Here is a 26,407-nt window from a genome sequence, read left to right as displayed (position 1 = left end):
TGCACCCCCTTTGAAATTTCACCCTTATTCTATATTTTCTGTCCATGTTCTTCCTACCAAAATGAAATACTTCACACTTCTCTGCATTGAACTTCATCTGCCGCCTATCTTCCAAGTTTTGTACCATCCATAAACTTTGAAATTGTACCCTATACACCAAGGTCTAGATCATTAATATATATCAGGAACAGCAAGGGTCCCAATATTGACCCCTGGGGGATTCCACTACAAACCTTCCTCCAGCCCAAAAATTATCCATTAACTGTTACTCTCTGTTTCCTGTCACTCAGCCAACTTTGTATCCATGTTGCTAGTGTCCCTTTTATTCCATGAGCTATAACTTTTCTCACAAGTCTGCTGTGCGGCACTGTATCAAATGCCTTTTGCAAGTCCATGTACACCACATTAACAGCATTACCCTCATGAAGCCTCTCTGTTACCTCTTCAAAAAACTCCGAGAAATGAGTTAAACAGGATTTTTCCCTTAAGAAATCAATGCTGGCTCTTCCTAATCAACCTACGTTTTTCCATATGACGATTAATTCTGTCATGAATAATTGCTTCTAGAAGCTTCCCCACCTCCAAAGTTAAACTGACTGGTCTGTAATTGCTGGGCTTATCTTGAGAACCTTTTTTGAACAAGGGTGTACTGTTTATAATTTCTAATTCTTTGGCACTTCCCCTGTGCCTAGGCAAGTTGGAAAGACTATGGCCAGTGCCCTTGCAATTTCCACTCTCACTTCCTTCAATACCCTTGGATGCAACTCATTTGGTCCTGGTGCCTTGTCAATTTTAAGTACCAACAGTTTATCAATTCCTCCTCCTCATCAATTTTGATTGATAAGTGACAGAGTTTCCTCCTTGTCACCATGGCTTGGGTAGCATCTACTTCCTTGGTAAAGACAGATGCAAAGTATTCATTTAACACCTCAGTCATGCCCCCCTGCCTCCATGTATAACTTAAAAACAAAAAACTGCCGATGCTGGAAATCCAAAACAAAAACAGAATTGGAAAATCTCAGCAGGTCTGGCAGCATTGGCGGAGAAGAAAAGAGTTGACGTTTCAAGTCCTCATGACCCTTCAACAGAACTAGGTAAATCCAAGGAGAGGGTTGAAATATAAGCTGGTTTAAGATGGGGAGGGGGGAGTGGGGGGTTGGGAGGGGGGGGGAGAAGTGGAGGGGGGGTGTGGTTGTAGGGACAAGCAACCAGTGATAGGAGCAGATAATCAAAAGATGTCACAGACAAAAGAACACAGAGGTGTTGAAGTTGGTGATATTATCTAAATGAATGTGCTAATTAAGAATGGATGGTAGGGCACTCAAGGTATAGCTCTAGTTGGGGTGGGGGGGCAAAAAAGATTTAAAAATAATGGAAATAGGTGGGAAAAGAACAATCTATATAAATTATTGGAAAAAACAAAAGGAAGGGGGAAGAAACAAAGGGGGTGGGGATGGAGGAGGGAGCTCAAGACCTAAAGTTGTTGAATTCAATATTCAGTCCGGAAGACTGTAAAGTGCCTAGTCGGAAGAAGAGGTGTTGTTCCTCCAGTTTGCGTGGGGCTTCACTGGAACAATGCAGCAAGCCAAGGACAGACATGTGGGCAAGAGAGCAGGGTGGAGTGTTAAAATGGTAAGCGACAGGGAAGTTTGAGTCATTCTTGCGGACAGACTGCAGGTGATCTGCAAATCGGTCGCCCAGTTTACGTTTGGTCTCTCCAATGTAGAGGAGACCGCATTGGGAGCAACGAATGCAGTAGACTAAGTTGGGGGAAATGCAAATGAAATGCTGTTTCACTTGAAAGGACTGTTTGGGCCCTTGGACGGTGAGGAGAGAGGAAGTGAAGGGGCAGGTGTTACATCTTTTGCGTGGGCATGGGGAGGTGCCATAGGTGGGGGTTGAGGAGTAGGGGGTGATGGAGGAGTGGACCAGGGTGTCCCGGAGGGAATGATCCCTACGGAATGCCGCCGGGGGGGGTGAAGGGAAGATGTGTTTGGTGGTGGCATCATGCTGGAGTTGGCGGAAATGGCAGAGGATGATCCTTTGAATGCGGAGGCTGGTGGGGTGATAAGTGAGGACAAGGGGGACCCTATCATGTTTCTGGGAGGGAGGAGAAGGCGTGAGGGCGGATGCGCGGGAGATGGGCCGGACACGGTTGAGGGCCCTGTCAACGACCGTGGGTGGAAAACCTCGGTTAAGGAAGAAGGAGGACATGTCAGAGGAACTGTTTTTGAAGGTAGCATCATCAGAACAGATGCGATGGAGGGGAAGGAATTGAGAGAATGGGATGGAGTCCTTCCAGGAAGTGGGGTGTGAGGAGCTGTAGTTGAGGTAGCTGTGGGAGTGGGTAGGCTTGTAATGGATATTGGTGGACAGTCTATCACCAGAGATTGAGACAGAGAGGTCAAGGAAGGGAAGGGAAGTGTCAGAGATGGACCACATGAAAATGATGGAGGGGTGGAGATTGGAAGCAAAATTAATACATTTTTTCAAGTCCCGACGAGAGCATGAAGCAGCACCGAAGTAATCATCGATGTACCAGAGAAAGAGTTGTGGAAGGGGGCCGGTGTAGGACTGGAACAAGGAATGTTCCACATACCCCATAAAGAGACAGGCATAGCTGGGGCCCATGCGGGTACCCATAGCCACACCTTTTATTTGGAGGAAGTGAGAGGAGTTGAAGGAGAAATTGTTCAGTGTGAGAACAAGTTCAGCCAGATGGAGGAGAGTAGTGGTGGATGGGGATTGTTCGGGCCTCTGTTCGAGGAAGAAGCTAAGGGCTGGTGGGGGATGAAGGTGTAGAGGGATTGGATGTCCATGGTGAAGAGGAAGCAGTTGGGGCCAGGGAACTGGAAATTGTTGATGTGACGTAAGGTGTCAGAGGAATCACGGATGTAGGTGGGAAGGGACTGGACAAGGGGAGAGAGAAGAGAGTCAAGATAACAGAAATGAGTTCCGTGGGGCAGGAGCAAACTGACACAATCGGTCTACCGGGAGAGTTCTGTTTGTGGATTTTGGGTAGGAGGTAGAAGTGGGCCGTCCGAGGTTGGGCGAATATCAGGTTGGAAGCTGTGGGAGGAAGATCACCAGAGGAGATGAGGTCAGAGACAGTCCTGGAAACAATGGCTTGATGTTCAGTGGTGGAGTCATGGTCCAGGGAGAGGCAGGAGGAAGTGTGCGAGTTGATGCTCAGCCTCCGCGAGGTAGAGGTGGATTGGATTTCCAGGTATAAATTACCTTTTAGGTACCTGATCGGCCTTACTCCTCCTTTTACCACCTTTGTACTATTTATGTACCTATAGAAGACTTTGGAATTCCCTTTTATGTTGGCTGCCAGCCTTTTCTCATAATCCCTCTTCACTTCTCTAATATGCTTTTTCATCTCTCCTCTGGACCTTCTGTATTCAGCTTGGTTCTCAACTGTATTTTCTGCCTGACACTTGTTATAAGCACACTTGTTCTTCTTTATCTTAATTTCTATCTCCTTTTTCATCCAGGGTGCTCTGGATTTATTTTCCCTTACTTTCTTTTTTGCGGGAATATACCTTGACTGTGACCGAACCATTTCTTTTTTGAAGGTACCCCATTGCTCAGCTACAGTTTTTCCTGCCAATCTTTCGTTCCAGTCTTTCAACCCAGCTCTGTTCTTGCCCCATTGAAGTTGGCTCTCCCCCCATTAATTATTGTCACTCTGGATTGCCCATTGTCCTTTTCTACTGTCATCCTAAACCTTATGATACAATGATCACTGTCTCCTAAATGCTCCCCCACTGACACTTGATCTACTTGGCCCACCTCAGTCCCAAGAACCAGGTCTGGCAGTGTTTCCTTTCTTGTTGGACTGGACATATACTGCTGTAGAAAATTCTACTGAACATACTTGAGGAAATCTAGCCCCTCTCTGCCCTTTACACTACCATCGTAGTCTATATTTGGGTAGTTAAAGTCGCCCATTATAACTACTCTATAACATTTGCACCTCTGTAATTTCCCTGCAGATTTGTTCCTCCACACCCTTCCTACTAGTTGATGGCCTACAAACTACACTGAGGAATGTAATTGCCCCCTTAGCACTATTTGTTCCTTAGCTCTAGCCATGTTGATTATGTTTACTATTCCTTTCTTGCTTGCTCAGGAGAATGAGTTAAAGTTGTAGTTTGCAGGATCAGTATGAGACATCACCAGGAATTCTATCCTGTAATGCTTTTGTTTCTGGATGCAACCATCAGATGGTGGTAATATGCTGCACATTATTTGTAAACATGAATCTAAGACTGCTTACACTCAGTGTTTTATTAAATTACGCTGAAGGGATTTTATTCGCAGCAATTTTGTGTATTTATTCTCTTGACATGTTCTCTTAAATTATTTTGACATTGGACAGAAAAAATGGTTTACTAGTTCTCTAACTTCTTGTAAAATGTTTGTGTTTTTCTCCAGCCTAATAAAAGAACTGAAACAAAGAAACCCTGATTTTCCTGATGTTAATGCTGGCATTTATGTACATGAAGTAATTCCAGATTCACCAGCACACAGGTAAGCTCTATCGCTTTGAGTACCACACAAAAAGATCTCCAGCAAAGAACAGCAAAATAAATCAGTGGAAGAGAGGTTGCAGATTTAATAGCATCGGACAAAACACGGGATGCAGCCATTTATGTTCTTACTCTGGGATTTCGGCCATTATTATGGACAATCTTCAGGACCATCTACGGAAATTGCTGGCAAAATAGTCTAAATGATCTGCATGGTTTTCTGTCTGTTAAATGTAAAGATCAAATCTCAATTTAGCATCTCCATCAGAAATGTTCTTCCTCATACTACAATATAATGTCCATCTAGATAATAGCAGAGCTCAAAATGTGTCATTGGAGGTGACATTGTACAATACAATTGAGAATGATCCCCATTGCTTAGCCTGCCATTTTTCTCCAAATCAGGCATCATCTTCCTCACGTTCTGTCACAAGTGTGACCGATTTATGTAAATATTTTTGGCTCAGGTTTATCTTCTGCCTGCAGATTTCCGTGGCTGTTGGACCCTCTGTTTGGAGGGGGGTTGTTATTCCAACTAATAGAGCTATCGTGGCATTGACTTACATGTCTATAGTGACCTACAGAGTCTGCTTGCCCTTCATAAGCACCTGGATTTGTCAACTGCATGAGTGGTTTCACACACTGTTTGCAGTTAAAGTAAAAGCAAAATACTGCAGATGCTGGAGATTTAACATGTCTATTTAAGGAATTGACATCATTGTCTGATTAAAAACAGAAACGTTAACTCTGTTTCTCTCTCCACAGATGCTATCAGACTGGTTGAGTTTTTCCAGCCCTTTCTGTTTTTATTTCAGATCTCCAGCATCCTCAGTATTTTGCTTTTATAACATTGTCTGATTGGCTGGTTAGTTATATTATTTTAATGCAGCCAAGGTCCAAGCTTGTGTTGTTGGTAAACTTGTACATTTTTGTGCCAAATCGTAGAATAGAAGGAGCAGTGAAGGAGGCTGTCTGTTCTAGCTCTTTTTGAAGAGCAATTCATCTAGTGCCACTCCCCTACCTTTTCCCCGTATTCCTGCAACTTTTGCTTTTGAAATCCACAATTGAACCTGCCTCCACCAAGCACTCAGGCAGTGCATTCCAGATCCAAACGACTCACTGTGTAAAAAAAGCTTTACCTCATGTTACCATTGCTCCTTTGCCAATCACCTTAAATCAATCTGGTTCTTGATCCTTCCACCAATGGGAACAGTTTCTCTCTATTTACTCTGACGAGACCCTTCGTGAAAAAATCAGATGGGCAAAGGTAGCATGGATGAAGAGTTCATAGAACATTTTAGGGTTTGTTTCTTAGAACAGCACGTTTTGGAGCCAACCAGAGAGCAGGCTATACTGGACCTGGTATTGAGCAATGAGATAGGATTAATTGATAATCTCCGAGTGAAGGTACCCCTATGTAGCAGTGATCTTAATATGATTGAATTTTACATTCATTTTGAGGGAGAAACGAGTGGCTCCAAGACTAGTATTTTAAACTTAAGTAACGACAATTATGAGGACATGAAAGCAGAGCTTTTAAAGTGAACTGGCAAATGAGGTTAAGGGATATGTCAATAGAAGTTTAGTGGCAGACATTTAAAGGGATAATTCAGAATACACAGAATATATACATTCCAATGAGAAAAAAAATTCGAAGGGGAGGACCCAACACCTGTGGTTAATTAAAAAAGTTAAAGACAGTATCAAACTTAAAGAAAAGAACATATAATTACGCAAAGATGGGCGGTAGGTCAGATGATTGGAAAGAATATAAAGAACAGCAAAGAATGACAAAAAGATTAAAAAGGAGGGGAAAATTAGAGAGTGAGAGGAGGTTAGCTAGTAGTATAAAGGCAGATAGTAAGAGTTTCCATGGGTAAAATTTTTAGCTTGGTGGACGGGTGCATGCCCGACCCGACCAAGTGTAAAATGACGTGCGATGACATTGGACATGCGGCCAGACGTCATCGCGCACTTGGGCAATATTTTGGTCAGCGGGCGCACACCGGAGTCGGGAATATGCTTGCCGACAAGTAAAAGGCCTATTAAGGCCATTAAAAAGTTAATTAAAATAAATTTTTAATTGGCATCTAACCTTACGGTTGGCAGGCAGGCGAAAAAGTCAAGCGACCTTTGCACTTTTTTGGAAACCTCATTCACGGGCGGGATGAGGTTTCCAAAAGCAAATAAAAATCAAATTAAAACTTTATTTTTCCAGTAATAACATGCTCCTGCTCATGTGACAGAGAGGATGTTTCATTTCATTTTTATGTTTTTAATTAAATTTTTTTGTATATTTTCATCTCCCAGAGGCAGCAGGCGTTTCACGCCTTCAACGTGAAATTGCCTTCCAAGCCCAATCGCGGGCAGCGGTTGGCATCCCGAACACTCTCCGCCAAGCCTGCACGCCAAGGGCAAAATTCTGCCCTATAGATATTTAAGTAAGGAAAGAGTTAACAAAGTGAGCGATGGTCCTATAGAGAGTGCATCTGGGGTATTGATAATAGAAAGTAGGGAGACGGCGGATGAATTAAACAGGTATTTTGCTTCATTCTTCACTATAGAGGACACAAGTAACATCCCAGAAATAGCTGTAAATCAGAAAATGGAAGGGAGGAAGGAACTCGGAAAAATTACAGTCACCAGGAAAGTGGTACTGAGCAAGTTGTTGGTGATGTGGGCTCACAAATTCCCAAGTCCAAATGGACTTCACCCAAAGGTCTTAAAAGAAGTTACTAGTGATATAGTTGATGCATTGGTTTTAATTTTCTAAAACTCCCTATATTTGGGAAGGTTCCATTAGATTGGAAAATAGCAAATATAACTCCTTTATTCAAAAAGGGAGGGAGGCAGAAAGCAGGAAAGTTTAGGGCAGTTAGCCTAACACCTGTCATAGGGAAAATCTTAGAAGCTATTATTAAAGATGTTTTGCAGGGCACTTAGAAAAATTCAAGGCAATCAGGCAAAGTCAACATGGTTTTGTAAAAGGGAAATCATGCTTAACCAAATTATTGGAGTTCTTTGAAGGAGTCACATGTGCTGTGGATAGAGGGTGGGTGTACTGTACTTAGATTTCTAGAAGGTATTTGATAAAGTGCCAAATCAAAGGTTATTACGGAAAATAAAAGCTCATGGTGTAGGAGGTAACATATTGGCATGTATACAAGATTGGTTAGCTAACAGGAAGCAGAGAGTTGGCATATGTGGGTCTTTTTCTGGTTGGCAGGATGTGATGAGTGGTGTGTCACAGGGATCAGCGCTGGGGCCTCAACCTTTTACAATTTATATAAATGATTTGGATGAAAGGACCAAAGGAATGGTAGCTAAATTTACTGACAATGCAAAGAAAGGTAGGAAGGTAAATTATGAAGAGGATGTAAAGAGGTTACAAAAGGACATAGGTTAAGTGAGTGGGCAAAGATCTTGCAAATGGAGTATAATGTGGGTAAATGTGAAATCATTCATTTTGGCAGGAAGAATAAAAAGAAAACTTATTATCTAAATGGTGAGAGATTGCAGAGTTCTGAGATTCAGAGGGATCCAGGTGTCCTAGTGTTTTAATCGCAGAAGGTTAGTATGGAGGTACAGTAAGTAATTCGGAAAACTAATAGAATGTTATCACTTATTGTGAGGGGAATTGATTACGTACGTAGGGAGGTTATGTTTCAGTTGGACAGGGCTTTGGTGAGACCACGTCTGGAATATTGTGTACAGTTCTGGTCTCCTTATTTAAAGAAAGATGTAAATGTGTTAGAAGCAGTTCAGAGAAGGTTTACTGGACTAATACCAGGAATGGGCGAGTTGTCTTATGAGGAAAGGCTGGACAGGTTAGGCTTGTATCCACTGGAATTTAGAAGAGTAAGAGATGACTTAGTTGAAACCTTTAAGATCCTGAGGGGTCTTGACAGGGTGAATGTGGAGAGGATGTTTCCCCTTGTGGCAGAATCTAGAACTAGGAGCAGAATCTTTACCTCAGTGGACGCGCATGCACCCGACCTGTTTGAACGTAAAATGACGCATGTTGATGTCGGCCGAGCATCCCGACGTGAACACGTAGTCGGGCAATATTTGAGTCAGCGGGCACGTGCAGAAATCGGCAGTGCACCCACCGACAATTAAAAGCTCTATTAAGACCATTAAAAAGATAATTAATTTAAACTTTTCACTGCCCATCCAACCTTACGTTTGGCGGGCAGGCGAAAAGGCCAAGTGGCCTTTGCACTTTTAAGGAAACCTCATCCACAGGCCAGATGAGGTTTCCAACAGCAATTAAAAATCAAGTAAAACATTTTACATTTCATTTATAACATGTCCTTGCTCATTTGACAGAGAAGGTGGAGAGATTTGATAGAGTTGATTTGACAGAGTCACATGAGGGGATATGTTTTATAACATTTTTAAAGTCTTTACATTTTTTAAAAAAGAACTGTTCATCTCCCTGAGGCAGCCCTATGTCTCCGGGAGATTTTCAAGTGCACACTCGTGCGCATGCGTGAAGTTTGCTCTTTCCCTCCTTCCCTGCCCATAAAGGTAGTGCTGTGGGCTGCCACTCGCGTTTCATGCTGGCGGGCCTTAATTGGCCCGCCAGCATGAAATCGCAGTCCAAACAAGATCGCAGGCGGAGGTTGGCTTCCTGAGCCCGCCCAACAAGTGCAAAATTCTGCCCTAGGAGTCACTCTTTAAAAATAAGGGGTTGCTCATGTAAGACAGAGATGAGGAGAATTTTTTTCTCTGAGGGTTGTGAGTCTTTGGAACTCTCTTCTTTGAAAGGCGGTGGAAGCAGAGTCTTTGAATATTTTTAAGGCAGAGTTAGATAGATTCTTGATTAACAAGGGGGTGAGGGGGTGAAATGTTATCGGGGTGGGCAGGAATGTGGGGTCGAGGTTAGATTCGGATCAGCCGTGATCTTATTGAATGGCGGAGCAGGCTCAAGAGGCCTACTCCTACTCCTAATTTGTATGTTCGTGATTTTGAATACCTCTATCAAATCTCTGCACCTTCTCTTTTCCAAGAAGAACAGCCCCAGCTTCTCCAATCTATCTCCATAACTGAAGTTCCTCAACCCTGGAATGGAACCGTTCTTGTGAATCTTTTCTGTACTCCCTCTCATGCCTTCAGATCCTTCCTAAGTGTATTGCCCAGAACTGGATAGAGTACTCCAGTTAAGGTCAAACCAGTGTTTTATGCAGGTTTGTCACAACTTCCTTGCTTTTGTACCCTGTGCCCTTATTTATAAAGCTCAGGATCCCATATGCTTTTTTAACTGCTCTCTGAACCTAAACTGCAATGATTTGCGCACAAATACTCCTGGCAAAGAGAGAGAAATGAACATACATACCTGAAAATTGTGCAGGGGTTCTCCAGCAGGAAATTGACAATCTCTGGAGAAACAATACGATTGGATAAAGAAAACAGCTGTTTGTTATATTACTGGGTTTCGGCTAGTTGCCTGCTGAAGTTATAGCAGGACACCAGCAAAACTTCATGGAATTTAAGGTCCATAATGCTTCATCAATGTTTTAACAGTGATACCATAGCATTGCTGCTTCTTGTCATCTGGTACCACACCCAAGTTTACTCATTTTCATCTGTGAGCCCAAATGGGGAGTGCCACCAAACTATCCTCCATGGAGGGCATGATAGTAGAATCTAATCCTGTTCACACCTACCTCATAGCCAGACATGCTTTCCAAATCTCAGATTAGGAATAATAACCTGACTGATTTTCCTTTGTCCCCTCCCTAGCCTCAGGACATTGGAGCTAATTCAGATCCAGTAGCTCAGCACAGGCAGCTGATTGAACTTGTGACCTTCTGCTCTCTATGTTTTAATGTGACAGTAGCAGTCCTTTAATAAAAACAAAAAAACTGCGGATGCTGGAAATCCAAAACAAAAACAGAATTACCTGGAAAAACTCAGCAGGTCTGGCAGCATCGGCGGAGAAGAAAAGAGTTGACGTTTCGAGTCCTCATGACCCTTCGACAGAACTTGAGTTCGAGTCCAGGAAAGAGCTGAAATATAAGCTGGTTTAAGGTGTGTGTGTGTGTGTGTGTGGGGGGGCGGAGAGATAGAGAGACAGAGAGGTGGAGGGGGTTGGTGTGGTTGTAGCGACAAACAAGCAGTGATAGAAGCAGATCATCAAAAGATGTCAACAACAATAGTACAATAGAACACATAGGTGTTAAAGTTAAAGTTGGTGATATTATCTAAACGAATGTGCTAATTAAGAATGGATGGTAGGGCACTCAAGGTATAGCTCTAGTGGGTTTTTTTTTTATTTTATATAATGGAAATAGGTGGGAAAAGGAAAATCTTTATAATTTATTGGGAAAAAAAAGAACACACCTTAAACCAGCTTATATTTCAGCTCTTTCCTGGACTCGAACTCAAGTTCTGTCGAAGGGTCATGAGGACTCGAAACGTCAACTCTTTTCTTCTCCGCCGATGCTGCCAGACCTGCTGAGTTTTTCCAGGTAATTCTGTTTTTGTTTTAGTAGCAGTCCTTTACCCATTGAGAGCAAGGGGGAGCTTATCAGTAATATTGTTATCTGTTTCTAGAATGCATGTATCGTTGTGTAAAAGAAAGAAAAACCAAAGCAATTTTCTGAACTGAAACTGTTATGTAGAGGATTTGTTATTATCATCCACCCACTGAGGATTTAATCCAGAGATTTGTATTCTGACCAGAAAATAATTTTACTGATCAGGACAGGAGCCTAAATATGGACAGAAACAGCTTTGAATAACCCTGGAAAGAAGGTTGATGTCTGCACTTTTGTAAGGGTTTAGATCTTTTTTTAAAATTAATTTATGGGATGTGGACGTCGCTGGCTAGGCTAACATTTATTGTCCATCCCTAATTGCCCTTGAGAAGGTGGTGGTGAGCTGCCTTCTTGAACCGTGCAGTCCATGTGGTATAGGTACACTCACAGTGCTGTTAGGGAGGGTGTTCCACGATTTTGATCCAGCAACAGTGAAGGAACGGCGATATATTTCCAAGTCAGGATGGCAAGTGGCTTGGAGGAGAACTTCCATGTGGTGGTGTTCCCATGTGTCTGCTGTCCTTCTAGAAGATAGTGTCACGGGTTTGGAAGGTGTTGTCTGAGGAACCTTGGTGAGTTTCTGCAGTGCATCTTGTAGATGGTACACACTGCTGCTACTGTGCATTGGTGGTGGAGGGAGTAAATGTTTGTGGATGAATCTAGCTGGCTGGTTTGTCCTGGATGGTGTTAAGCTTCTTGAGTGTTGTAGGAGCTGCGCGCATCCAGGTAAGTGGCGAGTATTCCGTCACACTCCTGATTTGTGCCTTGTAGATGGTGGACAGGCTTTGGTGAGTTACTTGCTGCAGGATTCCTAGCCTCTGACCTGCTCTTGTAGCCACTGTATTTATATGGTTAGTCCAGTTCAGTTTCTGGTCAATGGTAAACCTCAGGATGTTGATAGTTGGGGATTCAGCAGTGGTAATTCCATTGAATGTCAAAGGGCGAAGGTTAGATTCTCTCTTGTTAGACATGGTCATTGCCTGGCACTTGTCTGGCACGAATGTTACTTGCCATTTGTCAGCCCAAGCTTGGATATTGTCCAGGTCTTGCTGCATTTGGACATGGACTGCTTCAATTTGGTAAAACACAGTTCCTTGCCAATCACACTTTTCCAGAGGTTTGTGCCTCTCCTAGCTCTGACATTGAAATCACTGAGGAGAATCACCTTTGTCATTTGGACATGGGAAACAAGTGAATAAGACTGGAGTAGAATTTCGCTTTGGCCTCATTTGTTGCTTCCAGTGTTGGGGCGGATGTGCTGATGAGAAGTACTCTTGACATGAATACATGACCTCATCTCCTTCATCTGGAAAGAGGAGAGCATGCCAGGGGATCTCTGCGACGTCATAATTGTGACCATGTTCAAAAAAGGATTCAAGACCAACTGCGATATCTATGGAGGGGTATCTCTGCTGTCTGCCACAGAGAAGGTCATTTGCAAGAGCCCTTCTCAATTGCCTTCACACTGTGGCTGAACAGCTCCTATCAGAGTCGCAATGCAGATTTTGTCCATCAAGAGGGACAGTGGGCATGATATTCACAAGACAAGTCCAAGAAAAGTGCAGTGAGCAGCAGCAACCTCTATTCATGGCATTACTCTAGCAACCAGAAGGGACTGTGGAGCATCCTCCTCAAATTTGGCTGCCTACGGAAATTGGTGCACGATGACTTACAAGCAGTGACCCTTAGCAACGGATCTGCCACAGGCTCAATATGAGTGCAAAATGGGGCCAAGCAAAGCTATGTCATCGCAGCATAGTTTTTTTCCCTCTTCCACACTGCAACAGTCTACCCCATCTCCATGAAGCTACCCCCCGGAGTGGAGCTACTCGACAGGACAAGCGGGAAACTGCTCAACCTACGGCATCTCCATTCCAGAACCATGGTCACCCCAGCCTCTGTCTTTCAACTGCAGTATGCCATCGACGCCTGCATGTGCGCACACTCAGAGGCTGAGCTCCAAACTATTGACTGCACATTCATGGAAGCATATGAACGAATGGACCTTAGGCCAAATATCTGGAAGACGAAGGTCCTCTACCTGCCTGTTCCCATTGTTTAACTCTGCCCCCTGACTATCAAGATCCATGGCGAACCATTGGACAATGTGGATCATTTCTCATACCTTGGGAGCATCCTCTTAGCAAGGAAAGACATCAACGATGAAAATCAACATCACCTCCAGCGTGCTAGAGCAGTCTTCAGCCATCTGAGGAAAAGTGTTTGATGACAAAAACCTCAAAACCTACACCAAGCTCTTGGTCTACAGGGCTGCAGCACTCCGTGCCCTCTTGTGCGCATCAGGGACATGGACAATGGACAGCAGACACCTTAAATCCCTGGAAAAATATCACCAGCAATGCTTCTGCAAAATCCTGCAAATTCGATGGCAGGATAGGCGCTGAACTATCAGTGTCCTCTCTCAGGCCAACGTGCCCAGTATCGAGACACAGGTTACGGCCAGTCAGCTACATTGGGTGGGCCACGTTGTCCACATGCCTGACACAAGACTGCCAAAACAAGCTATCTACTCCAAGCTTTTTCACAGCAAGCGGTTACCAGGAGGGCAGAGGAAACATTTCAGGGATGTCCTCAAAGCCCCTCTGAGAAAATTCCATATCCCCACCAATTTGTAGGAATCTCTTGCCTGAGACCACCCAAACTGGAGAAGACGTATCCGTGAAGGTGCCAACCATTTCAAGCTTCTCTGACAGGCCTAGATGGAGGCCAAACATAAACAGTGGACAGAGCGTACCAAAATCTGTTCAACCTTCCCACCCGCCTCATCAAACACTACCTGCCCCACCTTTGGCAGAGATTGTGCGGATCCAGCAGTGGATGTTTTAGTCACCTCAGGACCCACAGCCCCAGAGTGGAAGAAAGTCATCCTTGGTCCCGAGGGACTGCATCAGAAGAAGAAGAAGAAGAAGAAGAAGAAGAAGAACACAGTTAAATTGTTAATCTCTTTAAAGTAAAGGGTTTAATGAGTGTGTTCAAATATCTCACAAAGGAAAAATCAGGCTCATTGGTTGGTTGTTAGCAGTCCAACAGGCTTGGAGAAATAAACTAATATTGAATCACCAAATATATCTGTGAATAGTTGTAGATGATTGTTAAGGCCCAATCATTCATTGTGCAGTTATAGTGTAGGTGCGAAACAGTCCTGCTTTGCACTGATGATAAAGTTATAATTTTGTAGTCTTTGACCCTCCCAATCACCGTGACATTTCTGCAGCTACCAAACTATGGAACCACACCCTTATGTCCACCTTTAATGCTCTAATTCCCATTAAAACCTCTACTCTCTCTCACCCTAGCTGTTCCCTCATCTCAATGAGGTATTTGGCCCTCATCTCCACTTCCTTAAGTCCAAGGGATGCAGACATGAAAGAATATGGGAAATGACTGGCTTAACCATCCATTGCCAGATTTGGCTAAACCGCATAAAGTACTATCAGGACCTGCTTTTGCCTGCTGACACTTCCAGGATGACCTTGGAATGCAAAAGTATCCCAAAGCTGCTTTTCTCTAATGCAAGCCACTTTCTTAAATGTCTCTCCCCATCTCCTCTACCTGCAACTCCAAAGAGAAGTGCAAAGAGCAGAGGTGGATTTCTTTGTCACCAAGATTGAGACCATCGATCAGTTGCCTGTGTCACTTCCCTCCATTTTCCTAGCCTACCAGGCCAAATTTCCTCTAAGGTTCTTCCCTATCCCGAGCTCTTGGTTTCTTTGCTAGTTTCTCTCCATCTCCCTGTATGCCATATCCGAGCTAATCTTGCCCGTGAGACCCACCTCCTGCCCACTTGACCCGATTTCTATTAAGCAACTGACACCCCAGTTCCCCTTCATAGCTCCCATGTTAGTTGACATTGTTATGGGCTCTCTCCTCAAATTCTGTTTCTCTCCCCCCTTCACATATACTGTTATCACCCCTTTCATCAAAAGAAACACTTCACCCCTACTACCGTCTCATTTCCAAACCCCGCCCCCCCCCCCCCCCCCCCCCGCCACTTTCCTTTCCAAAGTCCTTGAGGTGTTGTCACCTCCAAAACTAGTGCCCATCTTTCCTGGAACTCCATGTTTGAATCCCTCCAATCAGTTTTCCACCCCCTGCCACAGTACTGAAATGGCTCTTACCAAAGTTATAAATGATATGCCATATGACTGTGACAAAGGCAAACTTTCCCTCTTGTCCTTCTCGGCCTGTCTTCGACACAGTTGATATCACTATCTTCCTCCAATGTCTCTCCACTGTTATCCAGCTGGATGGGACTGTGCTCACCTTATTTAATTCCTATGTATCTATTCATAGTGGACAATCACCATTAATGGTTTTTCTTCCCATTCCCAGTTATCTCTGGTGTTTCTCATCTACATGCTGCCCTTCAGTGATGTCATCCAAAAGCAGTGTCAGTTTCGACAAGGATGCTAACGAACCTGGCTCTACCTCACCATCACCTCTCTTGACTCCTCCACTGTCTCGAAATTTCAGACTGCTTATCCAATATCCAGTGCTGGATGAGCAGAAATTTCCTCCAATTAAATATTGGGATGATTGAAGCCATTGTCTTTGATCCCCACCACAAAGTCTGCTCCCTGCTTTCAACCACTTCTTCCCACCATCACTAAGACGGCCTTTCTCCAAATCCATAACATGGCCAGTCTCTGCCCTGCCTTAGCATTTCTGCTGCTGAAACCCTTATTCATGCATTTGTTACCTCCAAACACTATTATTCTAACATACTCCTGCCGGGCCTCTCACATTCTACCCTCAATAAACTTTGCTGCCAGTGCCCTCACTCACACCAAATGACATTCACCTATCATCCATGTACTCACTGACTGACAGCAGCTCCCGGTTAAACAGTGCCTCAGTTCTTGAACTCTCATGCTTATTTTCAAATCGCTCCATGGCCTGGCTCATCCCTACCTCTGTAATCTCCTCCAGCTCCACAACATTCTGAGATATCTACATTCATCTGGTTCTCGACTCTCATACATCCTCAATTTTAATTGCTTCACCATTGATGGCCATGCCTTCAGCTGTCTAACCCTAAACTCTGGAATTAATTCCCTAAACCTCTTCACCTCCATACACTTTCATGACATGCCTTAAATCTACCATTTTGACCAAGCTTTAGTCATCTGACTTAGTATCTCCTAATATGGCTTATTGTCATTTTTTTTATTATATAATGCTGCTGTGATGTGCTTTTGGACATTTTATTACTTTAGAGGTGCCATATAAATACAAGTTGTTGTTTTTGTCATTGTTCCAGGGATTCGCTTTCAACTGTGTGTTACTGTTGGAGAGCCTCATTGCATGCATTCTGTTAGACTACATTTAAAGGACTGTGCACAGTACTATCAGAAGTCTTTAAATTATGAAGGGTTTAGATAGGGTAGATGTGGAGAAAATGCTTCCATTTTGTGGGGAAGATCAAAGCTAAGATTTACAAATTTAAGGTAGTCACTAATAAAATCAATAGGAGATTCAAGAGGAACTCCTTCATCCTAGGAGTGCTTAGGATGTGAAAGGTGCTACTTCAAGAAGTAATTAAAAAGAATAGCATAGTCACATTTAAGGAGAATCTAACTAGGCACATGAAGGAAAAAGGAATAGAAAGATATGCTGATTAGGTTAGATGAAGAAGGGTGGGGACGGTGCTTGTGTAGAACATAAATGATGGAATAGACCAGTTGGGCTGAACATCTTGTTTCTCGGCTGTAAATTCTATGTAATGCTGGAAAGCAGCGCACTTCTAATTTTCTAATATATGAGGTGATTGGACAAACTACCTTGCTGGTAATATGCATTCAGAAACATGGTCCTACACTGCAGATGCAGGCTGAATCTTGAATACTCCTGCAATTAGATTTAAGTGGAATTTGATAATAGATTTAAGTGGAGTGTGACTAGATGACCCCCAAATAACTTCTTTGACATTGCTGGGGCAGACAAAAGGGGCATTGATCGGATTGATATGTTGTTCTCAGTGGAAACCTAGCAGATTTAGGTTCTCCCTCCCTCCCTCCCTCCCAAATTCCAACCCCCATCACAACTTTGTCAGACTTCTCTCCGAGAGAGTGGAATTTCTAGACTTGAATCTTTAAGTTCCCTGTTGGAAGTTTGCCTATGGATGGTGGACATACCCAACCTCCAGGGAAGATTTCCAATTTGCTGTAAAACTGATGTTGCATGACTACCTGGTTTTCACTTTGGTAGCAAGCTTAATATCTCCCCCAACATCAAGTTGCAGAATTTGACTTCTGTTTTAGTAACAAGAGCGCGAGTTAGCCACTAGGTCCATGAGTAAGTGTAATTCCAACTATTGTGCTCAATGCAAAGAAGGAGTAAGGATAATGGATATGGTGCAGTAGGTCTGCCAGCATTATCATGGTCAAAGAAAAATTGGCTTTCACACAGTAGCCAAGGTGTCTGGAATGCTAACTTACGGGGGAGGAAAAATATTCAGCAGCGGGAAATTGTTCAAGTAACAAATGACTGACAAATGCTCGATCTGCACTATCATGTGGAATTTCAAACCTGTGCCAAATGCCTACACAGGAAACTGATGGGCAATTACCCTGCACCTGGAACCATCCATTACTCCAATTTAAATCAGAAACTTCAGATGGTTCTGACTCTCTTAGCAGGGTAGTTACCCATGAAAAGTTAGAAGGATTAAATGCACTTCTAACACCTTGGTAACTATGTACTGACCCCTGACTACCCCATTCCCCCCCCCCCCCCCCCCCCCCCCCCCCGCCGACCACCCAGCACCCCCCACTGACAGCCTGACCCCATCCTACCCACTTACTTTACACACTGACCTTCTCTCCTGTCAAAGTGGCTGGGACCTTTAAACTTACGGCCAGGATTTTTCTGTTGGTGATTTGGGGGCAGGGCCCACTCGCCGATGGGAAAATGACACGGGATGACTTCGGGAGCAACCCCCGACATCATCCCGGTCCCTTTAAATTTTCAGGAAGGCGGGCAGACAGCGAAATCAGCTGTCTGCCCGGTGACCTGTCAATGGCCAAGTGAGGCCATTGACAGGATAATTAAAATAATTAAAGGTCCTGCCCGTCCAACTTTAAGGCTGGCGGGCAGGCCAGGAGCCCCAGCGCGCTTCTGATAATACATGAAACCCTCATCCGCTGGCAGGATGAGGCTTCATGTTCCTTTTTTAAAACTTTAATAAATGTTATGTGATATTTATTAACATGTCCCATCTCATGTGACATTGTTACATGAGGGGCACATGTTAATAATAATTTTATTATTTTTTTTTAACTCCTGTACACTGTCAGTAATCACCCTGAGACAGCACTTAGTCTCAGGGAGCAGTGCGCTCTTTCACGCGCATGCGCGCAAGAGCGCACTTTGACAGGTGGGGATTCCCCCCCCCCATACACAGGAAGTGCATAGCGCTTCCTGTCGGGCAGGCCGCTGGGCAGGCCTTAATTGGCCCGTCCACTCAAAATGGCGGCGGGCCCCATTTAGGTGGCGGGGGTCGGCTGTGTGCCTGCACACCCATCAAGGGCAAAGTAGATGTTTATGGCATCTAGTGCTGTAAAAAGGAGGCATGACTTTACTTTTCCCGATACTGCTGCCCTGCACTGAAGGGGCTCCAGGAGGAGCTACGCTGCACATTTTTCAACAGGATTGGGTCAGAAGTCAGGGCAAGAAATCTACAGCTCCAGTCTAGGGTAAATAAAAAGGAGTGGAGTGGCAGTCCAACAGTGATTGCTACTCCGTGGAAGAATTGGCCCAAGAACTCTAATAACTGCAGTGCACTATCCATGTTAGCATTAAGATCAAGTTGCTTGCATATTTATTTTTAGCCTTTTACTAGGGATCAGTATTTGGCATGGAAGAAGCTTTTGGATTTTTACAAGCATAAATTAGATTTATGCTGTCTCTATGCATTTAGTGACACATATGTATTGAAGCTGCAATATTTATTGTACCATTAGTAAATTTACATCAATGTATTTAAACCCAATAGCGAATCAGTTTTGTAAACAGATTCTCCAACAGGACGAGAAAGGCAAATGTAATATTAACAATTTTAAGCACTTGGTAGAGCAATTATATTAATAATTTAAAGAAAATGATTGCCCAAGTTACATCTAGCAGTCTTAGGAAGAACAGAATCCAACAGTCAAGCTGCTGAGCATTCCAAACCTCAATACTATTGTTGAGTCTACAGTGACTTGAGGCATTGCAAACATTCATTTTAAAGATAGTGCCCCTAAGATTTAATAGAAATATGGGCCCAATATTAATGAGGTCGAAGAAGGCAAGAACTGTGGTAGTGTGGGGAATAGGTCTGAAAGTCTAGGGTACCGAGGCTTTGATTAGCGGGGCCTCATTTAAATAATCATCTTTAGACTCCCGCCTGACAGCTGGCCATATGGAGAGTCTGGTTGGTAGGAAGGAGGACAAACGAATATCAGTAGGCCACAGCTGGGAGCCATGTGGATGGTCCCCAGCTGTCAGTAGAGGCTAAAGGCTCGGGGCCACAATCAAGGCTTGTGCATGAGGGTGGTGAGTGAATACAGCAGGACCACCAACAGAAAGGGTGGTGGAGAAGCTAGGACTTTGAGGCCTTGACCGGGGCTAGGGAAGGCCTAAGGCTTCCACGCGAGGCCTGTGGGCAGCACTCCTGCTCCTCCTGCCCCATAATTTTTTAAAAATTAATCTAATGGGATGTGAGCATTGCTGGGTGGGTCAGCATTTATTGCCCATCCCCAGTCGCCCTTGAAAAGGCAGTGGTGAGCTGCCTTCTTGAACCGCTGCAGTCCCTGCGGTGTGGGTACACCCACAGTGCTGTTAGGGAGGGAGTTCCAGGATTTTGACCCAGCGACAGTGAAGGACCGGTGATATATTTCCAAGTCAGAATGGTGAGTGGCTCGGAGGGGAACTTCCAGGTGGTGGTGTTCCCATGTCCTTCTAGATGGTAGTGGTCGTGGGTTTGGAAGGTGCTGTCTCAGGAGCCTTGATGAGTTTCTGCAGTGCATCTTGTAGATGGTACATACTGCTGCTACTGGGCATTGGTGGTATTGGCAACGAATGTTTGTGGATGTGGTGACAATCAAGCGGGCTGCTTTGTCCTGGATGGTGTCAAGCTTCTTGAGTGTTGTTGAAGCTTCACTCATCCAGGCAAGTGGAGAGTATTCCATCATACTCCTGACTTGTTCCTTGGAGTTGGTAGACAGGCTTTGGGGAGTCAGGATATGAGTTACTCACTGCAGGATTCCTAGTCTCTGTGGCTCTTGAAGCCACAGTATTTATATGAATATAATTGAATATCAAGGGGAGATGGTTGAAGATGGTTAGGCTGAGGACACTACCCTGAGGAACTCCTGCAGTGATGTCCTGGAGCTGAGATGATTGACCTCAACAATCACAACCATCTTCCTAGGTGCTAGGTGTGACTCCAACTAGTGGAGAGTTTTCTCCCTGATTCCCAATGGCTCCAGTTTTGCTAGGGCTCCTTGATGCCACACTCAGTCAAATGCTGCCTTGATGTCAAGGGCAGTCAGTCTCATCTCACCTCGGGAGTTTAGCTCTTCTGTGCATGTTTGAACCAAGGCTGTGATGAGGTCAGAAGCTGAGTGACCCTGGCAGAACCCAAACTAAGTGTCAGTGAGCAAGTTATTGCGGAGTAAGTGCTGCTTGATAGCATTGTCGATGATCCCTTCCATCACTTTACTGATGATCGAGAGTAGACTGATTGGGGCGGTAATTAGCCGGGTTGGATTTGTCCTGCTTTTTGTGTACAGGACATACCTGGGCAATTTTCCACATTGCCGGATAGATGCCAGTGTTGTAGCTGTACTGGAGCAACTTGGCTAAGGACGCAAAAAGTTCTGCTGCACAAGTCTTCAGTACTATTGCCTTAATGTTGTCAGGGCCATAGCCTTTGCAGTATCCAGAACCTTCAGCCATTTCTTGGAGCAGAATTTTGCCCTTGTCAGGTGGGCTTGGCAGGGGCGGTCGAGAAGCCAATTGTCACCCGCGATTGAGGCCGAGAGGCGATTTCACACTGGTGGACCAATTAAGGCCCGCGCAGCATGAAACGTGAGTGGCAGCGCTCAGCGCCACCTGTGCGGGTGGGAGAGGAGGCCGAGTGGGGCGAGCGCGAACTTCATGCATGATTACAAATGCGCACTTGAGAATTCCCTGAGGCACAGAGGCGCCTCAGGGCAATGAAGAATTTTTTAAAAAAATAAAGATTGGAAAATGTTATAAAACATGTCCCTTCATGTGGCTCTGTCACAAGAGTAGGGACATGTTATAAGTGAAATTTGAAAAATTCCATTTCATTTTTATTTGATGTTGGAAACCTCAACCTGCCCATGGATGAGGTTTCCAAAGGGTACAAAGACCACTTGGCCTTTTTGCCTATCCGCCAACCGTAAGGTTGGACGGGCAGCGAAAAATTTAGGTTAATTGACCCTTTAATGGCCTTAATAAGCCTTTTAATTGTCAGTGGGCGCGCTGCTGACTCTGGTGTGCGCCAACGAACCGAAATTTCGCGTGACAGCACGTTGACGTCAGGACGCTTGCCCGACATCAATGTGCGTCATTTTACGCTCAAGTGGGTTGGGTGCGCACATACCTATCAAGGTAAAAGTTTTGCCTTTGGTATCACATAGACTGAATCAAGTTGGCTGAAGACTGACATCAGTGATCCTGGGTACCTCTGGAGGCAGCTGAGATGGATCATCCACTACTGGCTGAAGATTGTTGCGAATGCTTCAGCCTTGTCTTTTGCTCTGATGTGCTGGGCTCCCCCATCATTGAGGATGGGGATATTTGTAACTCTTTCGAGTATAAACCTATTTCCATCTGTTTCAGATGAAGTTACATTGTTTCATAGTTTGCCATTGTGAGATTTGAACTCTTGATCTTGGGGTTACAAACCCAGTACCATAAGCACTTGGCTATTTAGGCCAAGCTGGATATTTGTAACTCTTTCAAGTACAAACCCGTTTCCATCTGTTTCAGATGAAGTTACATTGTTTCATAGTTTGCCATTGTGAGATTTGAACTCTTGATAATCTTTTAAATGAAAACCAAATCAACAAAATTGGGATAAATCAGGCACAGCCCCTAATTCAGGTCAGCTGTAAAACCAAGGACAAAGTTTAAAGGAACCTTTACAAACCCAGTACCATAACCACTTGGCTATTTAGGCCAAGCAAAGAAGATGTAACTCTTTCGAGTACAAACCCATTTCCATCTGTTTCAGATGATGTTACATTGTTTCATAGTTTGCCATTGTGAGATTTGAACTCTTGATACTCTTTTGAGTAAACCTGTTTCCATCTGTTTCAGATGAAGTTACATTGTTTCATAGTTTGCCATTGTGAGATTTGAACTCTTGATCATGGGGTTACAAACCCAGTACCATAACCACTTGGCTATTTAGGCCAAGCAAAGAAGATGTAACTCTTTCGAGTACAAACCCATTTCCATCTGTTTCAGATGTTACATTGTTTCATAGCTTGCCATTGTGAGATTTGAACACTTGATCTTGGGGTTATAAACCCAGTACCATGACCACTTGGCTATTTAGGCCAAGCTGGATATTTGTAGAGTCTCCTCCTGGAATGAGTTGTTAATTGTCCACCACCATTCATGACAGGAGTGATAAAAGGAGCAGGTGTTCAGCATTTAACATTGGCCCATCAATGCCTCCTGCCTCGAATGTCAGTGAGTCAATACAGCAAAGAAGGAGGCCATTCAGCCCATCAAGTCCATGCCAGATGTACTGCAGGGAATCCCATGGCGTGGGCCTGCTTTTCGCTTATTACTGAATCTTGAATATTGACAAGGTTCCTGCCTTGCTTTTATGGGGTAGGCTGATTTGTGTTGGCTTAAACTGTAAATAGGTAGAAATTGGGTCAGGTTGCTCAATCCCAATATTTTAACCTCCAACTCTCTCCCACCTATCTGGGTGTTGGTGGGGTGTTAAAATCAAGGCCAAGGAGTCTGTTTACTCTCAGATGCACTTCTGATTCTGGAGGCTTCCTAGTCATCACAGAATTGCAGCAACAGATACCAAAGAAACCCCTACTGTCCAGTGAACCAGTCGGAACTCCAGCACTGTTCAAACTGTGAACTAAGTCTGCCTAGCATGTCAAGTGATGCAGCAGTGCCTGCACAGAACAACTGTGGTTGAAAAAATGCCAGCATCCACTGCTATAATTACCTTCATGTTTAGTGAATGCAATTTACACAATAAAACTTTCTATACCTATTGAAATAAATATTTGAAAATCAGCTTGTTGTCATATTTTGATATATATTCATTTCCTTATCTCCAGGGGTGGAATCCAGGATGGAGATGTCATTGTCAAAGTAAATGGAATCCCCTTAAAGATAACAAATGATCTGCAGGAAGCCGTGAGGAATGAGTTCCCTCTACTGCTCGAAGTCCGCCGGGGAAACGATGACATACTTTTTAACATTGAACCTGATCTCATTAGTGACTGAAACACAGCCAGCATAATTAACCCTTTCCAGCCTGGAATATTCCCCGTTGCTGTTTTCTCTGTTAAGGACCAATAAAGCTGCTGGAACAGATGGCACAGTGGAGCAAGACAGTTGTTTACAATGCTGCCAGTCACCTTTGGAGAATGCCACCTCTCCAGATTACACCCTGCTTGCCAGCAGATGGTAAAAGCAATTCCCTCCCCCCCCCACCCCCTCCATGTTGAAATGTTTAGCACTTACAGCTGATAAAAACTATTGTTCTTTGCCTTGTCTTTGGTGGGTATAAATCTTTAGCACTTGTTTGAGTTTTAAGAGACTTAGGGGGAATTTTAACTCCAAAGGTTGGGCTAGTTTGGATGGGGTGGGAGGTTAAAGAGTTACAAAATATGACTTTCAGCCCCAACTTGTCCACCTCCAGTTTTAATGGGGGTGAGGCGAGGTGTTGGGGGGGCAGGGTGCAAACAACTCACTCCCAAGAGGAGGGTTAACAATTTAAGTATTATAATGAGCCTGAAAACTTCCTATGATTTCAAATTTAACTCTGACTGGCCTCAGGGAAACCCGGCAGCTCAAGGAAGGCGAGGACCACTGAATCCAGGAGGTAAGTGCCTTTACTCTGAGCTGCTGAATCCAGCATACCTACCTTGCTAACTCATCATGATCCAACCCTTCACCCTCCCCATCAACCCTTCTGATCGCTCCCACCAACCTCACCCACCCCCCCCTCCCCCCGCAACACCACGAGGCCTCCAACCCACTGTCCCCCACCCAATAGTCTTTGAAATCTGACACCCCCAATCCAACTCCAGCTTCCAATTCCACAGGCCTCTAATCCCTGAGGCTTCTGCTCTGCAGCCCCTCCAACCAAATTCTGATCCCGCCGTACCCCTCTTTCCATTGCTGTCTGTAGCCTAGTGCCTTAGGCACTACTTTCCTGATAGCTAGCCTCTTAATAGAGAAATGCTCAGCAGATCTGGCAGAAGCTCAACATTAACTCTGTTTCTCTCACTACAGATGCTGCCAGACTTGCTGAGTATTTCTAGCCTTTTCTGTTTTATGTCAGAGCTCCATCATCTGCACTACTTTGCTTTTAGAGCCTCTTAATCTGGCTGGGCTGCAGTCAGGAAGTGGAGACGAAACATTGTAATCAGGTCCTTCGGTTAACTTCAACAGGGCCTGAAGGGAAACTCATTCTTCCAGGTTTTGCAATGTCATTTCAGCCACTCCCTCCACACCTCAGGGTAAAAATACACCCCATAAGTTGAATGTGCAGGACAAGCCAATGTTACTTAGTGTACAAAAATTACTTCTCTATATCAGGATTTTTCTGCAGGGGTACATTGAAGTTCATCTATGTCCACCAAGAAATTAGGCAGGTAGGGATGGAGAGCACTTAAAATGAAAGCAGGCATTAATCCCCTCTGATCCCACTGACTTCCCATCATGTCCTGATCTTAACCTGCTCCTTTGACCAGGATATCCACTGAATGGAAATGGGGTCCTTCTTTACATATGCAGATTGAGTCCAATAACATCATCAGGACATGCTCAGCAGGTTTCACTGAAGACCTGAACAGGTTACCCCCACCAGCGAATCTGCCAGGAGATGGATCGTAGACACCCAATCTTGATATTTGATTTTATGTTTCCTGGTGGACCAGGAGCAGCAGGAGTGCTGCTCTTGGCTTCACAATGGAGGTTTAGTCTTCTTTGCCCCAGGCTCGCCCATATTCACTTCAATCGTGAGGAGACCCTTCCCTCCTCTTAATTGTCTCCAGACCTTTCCCTCCATCCAAATCACCTCCAGACACCTGCAAGTGATGACATCCAAACAAAGCACCAAAGCATCCCCCAACCCCTTCATTAGCACCTGCTTCACTGGCTGCCAGCAACCATTTTCCAAGGGTCCCCGGTTGTGGCCTCTTGCTGCCAAATTCCCACTCTTTCCTGGCCAGGTCAAAATTCTGGTAGGGTTTGGTTGGGATTCTGGGACCATTTACGGAAATGAAGGGCTGGGCCACTACAGCCCTGAGCATGCTCGGTATGTTGCCTTAAGACTCACATGCATTGTAAATGCCCTCCCACTGGAATCCAGGCCTATCTCAGCAAATACAAAGTGGAAAATGCTGCAGTGATACTCTCACTAACTCTTCTTGGGGATAAAGAAATGAAAGTCAAATGGATATTTTTGAACAAAAAGGCTTAAGAACTGTTATGACATTAAAAATCTGGTTTATTAACTTTGGAATGCTAGTAATGTACTAAACTCATGCAGGCTGCAAAGGGTTAAACTCTACTTCCTCAGGCAAATTGTAGGTTTGGAAAATACATTTTGTTAATTGTCCTTTGAAGTTCTAAATATACAGTATTTTATATTGAATGCGCCAACAGAATTGTTAACTGAGGCAATTTCGTGCACAAAAGAATGCCATTTACAGAAAGCGTCTAAAGAATCTGTAACCATTCATTCATGAGTGTGCCTTTTTTTGAGTAACAATAGAAATACTAAAATAATAGTGCAGGCACACTTTCTGAACTGACAAGATACTGTAATCAGATACCATGACAGGTTTATGTTGTTCTGGAGTAATTTACTTTGGGCCATTAAACTGCCATATGATTAAAGCAATATTGTGAAATCACTGTCCAGAAAGAGCAAGGCCACAAAATTTGGCTCTATACTGCTGGTAGTTTCAGGACTACAGGTGTTTAACTCTACCTTATAACCACCTTCCTTGACTCTTCCACTGCCATTGCATCTGCTACTGCAAGAGCAGAAATTTCCTCCAAATAACTACTGAGAAGACTGAAATTATC

General features: G+C 44.2%; 1 protein-coding gene across 1 annotated transcript in view; it reads left to right on the top strand.

Annotated features, from left to right (window-relative positions):
- The window catches only part of htra3b (HtrA serine peptidase 3b), a 61,220-nt gene extending 35,016 nt beyond the window's left edge, over positions 1–26,204 (top strand). Inside the window, exons 9-10 of the mRNA XM_041198615.1 lie at positions 4,441–4,536; positions 23,422–26,204. Of these exons, the coding sequence (XP_041054549.1) occupies positions 4,441–4,536; positions 23,422–23,590 (265 nt within the window). The 3' untranslated portion in view covers positions 23,591–26,204. The remainder of the gene's footprint in view (positions 1–4,440; positions 4,537–23,421) is intronic.
- Positions 26,205–26,407: the final 203 nt, after the last annotated feature.

This window comes from Carcharodon carcharias, chromosome 1 (assembly GCF_017639515.1).
Source record: "Carcharodon carcharias isolate sCarCar2 chromosome 1, sCarCar2.pri, whole genome shotgun sequence".
Lineage (NCBI taxonomy): Eukaryota > Metazoa > Chordata > Chondrichthyes > Lamniformes > Lamnidae > Carcharodon > Carcharodon carcharias.
Note: the sequence above shows the minus strand (reverse complement) of the source record. Positions and strands in the feature narration are given on the sequence as shown.